We start from the raw sequence: 5,440 nt of genomic DNA, 5'->3' as shown, positions 1-5,440 counted from the left end.
GGACTGCAGCAACTTATTTCAGAGAAGAAGCTGGTGCAATATATGTGAATGAGAGAAACTTGCTGCTGCTCTCAGGTGGAAAAGTATCAAGTAAAAGCTTGCTCAGATGACATGAGTCCTTACATAAAACAAAGTTAAAAAGCTACTTGCCAAAGTGTTTTTATTGCCTTCCCTCTTCCCACAGGTGTATTAAGTCTCTTCCTACAGCCACAAAATCCAAAGAAACAGAGATATCCAGCTTCTATCATAAATATACCAATATCCCTAAAAAAATTTAGAAGCAATATGCCAAATGTATCTTCCATGTAGGTGATCAGAAGAAGTGGTCTCTAAACTAAAAAGACACAACCATAAAACTTTCACTTAAATGATAAGACACTGATTTAATATCAATAGTTCTCCATAGGTGTAGCAATCACTGCTCTGTGCTTGATCCTTATAAACAAAGATTACCACTATTCAAGTAGGTCATACATATGCTATTACTTAATACTTCTTTTTTTTTTTTAAATGAGAAACAAGGGTTTTTTTTACGAATTTTAAGCTCTTTATTTTCTTGTAAATGGTGATTACAATAATCTATTTTTTCAAAATATTCATTATCTGCAACCCAGTGCTGAGGGTTCTTACACAAGCAACTACTGGCAAAGTTGTAGAAAGTTCTCTCATGAACTTCACAAAGACTGAAGAACACTGAAGTACAGAACAATTCAGATCTACTGTTCTTGAAATCTAAACCCATAAATAAAATGTCAATATCGTAATTTTACCTTTTATTTCTTATTAATCAGTTTCTAGCTCTTGGGGGTTGATAAAATTGTTGAGTAGGTCGTGTGGACCGTCTTGGCTGACCATCACCTCCTCTGCGGAATTCTAGAGTTTGCTCATATGTTTCTTCCTCCTCCTCCTGCAGGTAAATAGCATTGTTTTAAATGGAAGAGTAGGTAAATGCATTATACATGAGTAGGTATATGCATACAAACATACACACAACACACACACGTATGAATGAATTCATGCACACACAGCAACTGACGACCACTTAATAAAATAGGTGATATAATGGGAGTGGGTTTTTCAAACCTAAGAAAGCTAACAAAAACAAGATGGAGAATCTCAAAACTCAACCCCCAGGGCAGCAGCAGCAGTTATTAAATATTTGCAGAAGAAAAGCATATATATTAAAGCAAAATTATTTTCCAAGAGTCATACAGGCAACAAACTCAAGAAGCAAGATAACCTCGATAACCTGCCAGAGCAAGAGAAATATCAGCTTTTGGGAGTTTAGAAATGTGTGTGGAAAAAAGTAAAAGAATCAGAAAATGGAAATGCAAGGAACGGCATCTGGTAATATGCATACTAGAAACACAGATCTGAAACAGTAGATAAAAATCTGTGATGCAGTAATGATGAAAAAAGCTTACAAGTATAGTGGACAGCAATTTAGATATGAATTTGCTATGTGCAGCAATAATAAATACAACCTCTGAATAATGAGAGGAGAGGTAATTACATATTTGCAATATTGCATTCACTCCTAGGCATCTCAATGCCAGAAAGATATTGACAAATTACATGGGATTCAGAGAAAAAAAAAAACAGAAAAAAATAATCAAGAGACTGGAGAATGATTTACAAAGGAAGATTAAAATAGCTACATATTTACTTTGGTCAAAGAAATACTGAAAGTAAAAACATTCATGTGATGGAATATTTGAAGGTGGTACACATTAAAGATGGAGAAGAATTTTAAGAGCATTAGAGTTGATAACAAAGAGAAATAGAAGAAAAAAATTATAGGCTGAAAAAAAAAGTTTCTGAACATGAGTATGATTGTCAAATGGTGTCTCAGGGAAACAGTTATAATTTTGTTTCTTTAATATCGTAACACTACACTGCAGCAGACACCAGGTCTAGAGGGAACGTGCTGTAAGAAATCCACTTCTGGGAAAAAGTACTGAGTATATAACTCAATTCCCTTTCATTCACAACATAGGACCATACAGGAACACAAACCAAGAACATTGAATGATTCATTAAAAGTTTGTCAACAATTCCAACACTCAGGAACTGTCTTAGAGTGCAGCATGCATATAACAAAGAGTAAGCAAATCACAGCAGTAAAATATTTCACTGTAAGAGACAGAAAGGAAAATCTACAGCCGAAGTTTCTTTCTGTTGTGAGAAGTCAGATCTTACTCGAGAAACATCTCTTTCTGAATCAGCTTGAATATCAATAGACATGCATTTTTAAAATAACAGTTACAGACAATCACATTCCTCATGGTAAGGTCTCCTATTTACAGGCACGTCTGTGGTCATAGCTGTATTTCCAGACAACAGATTAAGCCCTACTACAGAGAGTCTGCAGTAACTGTAGAAGAAAACAGATTTTCAACACAATTGAATACAGCATAATTGATTTATATCTTTTAGTTTCACTGTAGCCAAAGGCTGAGAACCATGGGATTCTGACATAAAACTTACTTTTATCAGTGTACCTCTTTTACTGCTTGCAGTACTATCCATTTCCTCATATAAAGAGGTTCAGAGACACCGATTATCCGAAAGAAAAAAAAAATAGAAAAGCAGATGTCTAACCAAAAAATCCACACAGTTTGCAATACTGTTAGCCCTAGTACAAACCCTACTTAGTATATGAAATAATCTCCCATCACTGACAATGCAAGCTGCACTAGCACCAAAATGTTAAAAGGTAAGCTAGATGCCTGAAGTGGTCTACCTTTAGCTCTTTCAGTATACTCCAAGAAACCTGAATAGCTGAAAATAGTTCCGTATTATTTGTCAAAAGAGAAAAGACAGACACAATTGCAAGTTTCCTTAAAATTCTTTGCCAAAGCTTCAATCTAACATAAAAGAACTCACTCTTCAAGAATAAACTGGTGAACTTTCATTTTCTCGATATTTGGATTTCTCCAAAACTGGAAAACTAAATGGCATATATGCATGACTGAAAATTTAGCAATGCATACTGGTGTTTTCAAGAGACTGTAGCAAATTAGACATGAATCTTTTCTTTGTAACCTTGGTAGTCTTTGCTCAAAAAGAACAGAAATTAAATCGTTTCGTGCATTGCATCTCACCTGTAATAGCCAATCTCTTTCTGAGGATAAGTGTATCAGAGTAAATTTCTAGAGCAGCAAATCTTCATCAAATCTCAAAGTTAATGTTGTTGATCCTCTGAATTCAGTAAAATCAAATTAAAACTAGAATTTGTTTTGCACATTTCTATTTTGGTGTAGTTGTCTTTACAGATAGAATGAAAATCTTCAGATGCACATATTCCAATTCAAGTATTTTTATTACAATAGGCAAGAATGAAGTGTGAAATCACATTCACTTTCTTGAAGCTCTGAATGAAATGAAAGCGAGCAATGTAGCAAATGATAGTAAGAACGAATGAACAACAGAACACTTTTCAACTTTTCCCTCATTCTTTTCTATGCACAGTGGCTCCCCACACAGAGTTACTGATCCTCTTGTTGAAGTCTACCATCTTCACGTCAGATGACATGTTGTCATTTGTTTCTTGGGTCTTACCTATTCAAATTTGATCCTAATTGGATCTAACATTCTCCAAAATAACAGTTTGCCAAGCCATATCTTTATTAAACGTTGTTTCTTGTTTTGCAAGTAATTTAATTTCTTTTCTTCCACCATTTCTTGATCACTGACCCTCAATCCCCCACTGATGATCTTTCATCCTTTTTCTATTGACGTTTATTTCCATCTTAAGGATTTTTTTCTGGGTTAATCTTTATCTCAATTTACTTTAAAATCTCTCCACCCCATGCTCAAAACTGCCATCCCTCTTCTGGAACAGCATCCATCCTTTGTAGGCAAAACAATATCTCTAACGTTCACTTCCTTGTTTTTTCTGTTCTTCAACCTAAAAGCTTCAGCTGTCTACATTTCCTCCATTATAACTCTGCAGTCAGTTAGGTCACACATATTGCCACCAACTCTATTTTTCCAATCTTTCTTGCTGCTTGCTTCAATTTATCAGTTGCTTGTGACTCATTCTAAATTATTCCATTTCTTACTTCCTTATCCATGTAAGATCTAGATTACATTTTATAAAGCAAAGGTGGCCACAAACCTCTCTTAGAGCATTTTCATTCTCCTACTACTACCAGTAGAGGTTTCATACTATACACTACTCCAAAAACATTTATTTTATTGTCTCCATCCTTCACCTTATTATTCATTATTTATCTAATATTCCAGGATCCAGGACCAAGTTTTCTAGTACTTGCACAATGCCTGCCTAGGGCTATGTAACCTGAGATTAAACGATGCCGCTAAGCACAACTGCAAAAGATAGCAAAAACTGACAGATCCATAGGAAAAAGCAAGGAAAGGTTTACAGTGCAAACCATGAAATGCACAAAGAAATTATTGCAGTAACAGCTTAGAATGACATGAGAGAGAGGGTGGAGGATGTCAGCATTCTCTAGGTATTTAAAACAAGATGGCGAACTGGGAAGCATAAGTCATTGTGAATTTCAGCTTCTATTCAAAATTTTGCCATAAAAATCTACTGTTACTTTTGATATTTTTGTCCTATCTCATTAAGACAGACAGGAACTAAACAAGTGTAAAATGGGAATATATGCACACTCAGTGCTTTTATTTTGGACCCATATATTCTGAAGATCTTGTACCACTACCATACTTTACCAGCTGAGCTTAGCGAATCAGCAAGTAACTTCAGTCCAGCCAAGTGACTACCAGCATGCTTTTACGTAAAAAATTCAATGGATTTCATAGCTGCAGAATAAAGTTACAAATCCAGCATTTAAAGTATTTAAAGTAAAGCATTTAACAACCAATTTACTCTTAAAATTAACAAAATTAGAGCAGAGTAAATTTATATTTCATTAAAAGCTCTCTCATTGTATTTCAATTGCAAGAATTCCTTCAGTGCATTCAAAAGAACTGTTTAGAAACTTTTTTTTAAATACAGTCCTTGAATACTTACTGTATAACTTCTGAGAACAATGAATAGGTGGATGACACTAAAGAGTAAGATACAAGTTACGCATTACACAAAAGCTTTGCTGAATGTTCTGCTCACATATTTTTAGGATGCAGTTGCAAGTCACAGCTGAGCCGCTCCAACAGTCTGCCACCTACAAACTAGTTACCTCTGCCTATTCCTGCTTGTGAACAGAAAATTCTGCTCTATTCGCTGGGCCCTTCTGCTAAAGCTTCTCAATTATAGCTTTCTGTGGGCTATTAAGGGATGAGCACCAGAGCCTGTGCAAGGAGGCATGAAGGAGCAGCGTGGGGCCAGGAACCACGGGACAAAGAAGAGACAGAAGGCAAAGAAAGACATTTTCCATTTCAGTAATGTCAAACCACTGTTTCAGTTTAACTGTAGTTTTAACTTCACCCACATACTCAATGCATGGAAACC

At 35.3% G+C, this 5,440-nt stretch overlaps 1 protein-coding gene across 1 annotated transcript in view; it reads right to left on the bottom strand.

Moving 5' to 3' along the window:
- The window catches only part of TDRD3 (tudor domain containing 3), a 70,261-nt gene that overhangs the window by 5,285 nt on the left and 59,536 nt on the right, over positions 1-5,440 (bottom strand). The window contains exon 12 of the mRNA XM_009323205.1: positions 771-907. Within this exon, the coding sequence (XP_009321480.1) occupies positions 788-907 (120 nt within the window). The 3' untranslated portion in view covers positions 771-787. The remainder of the gene's footprint in view (positions 1-770; positions 908-5,440) is intronic.

This window comes from Pygoscelis adeliae, unplaced genomic scaffold, assembly GCF_000699105.1.
Source record: "Pygoscelis adeliae isolate BGI_AS28 unplaced genomic scaffold, ASM69910v1 Scaffold134, whole genome shotgun sequence".
Lineage (NCBI taxonomy): Eukaryota > Metazoa > Chordata > Aves > Sphenisciformes > Spheniscidae > Pygoscelis > Pygoscelis adeliae.
The sequence above is the reverse complement of the archived record's forward strand: the minus strand, read 5'-3'. Positions and strand labels throughout refer to the sequence as shown.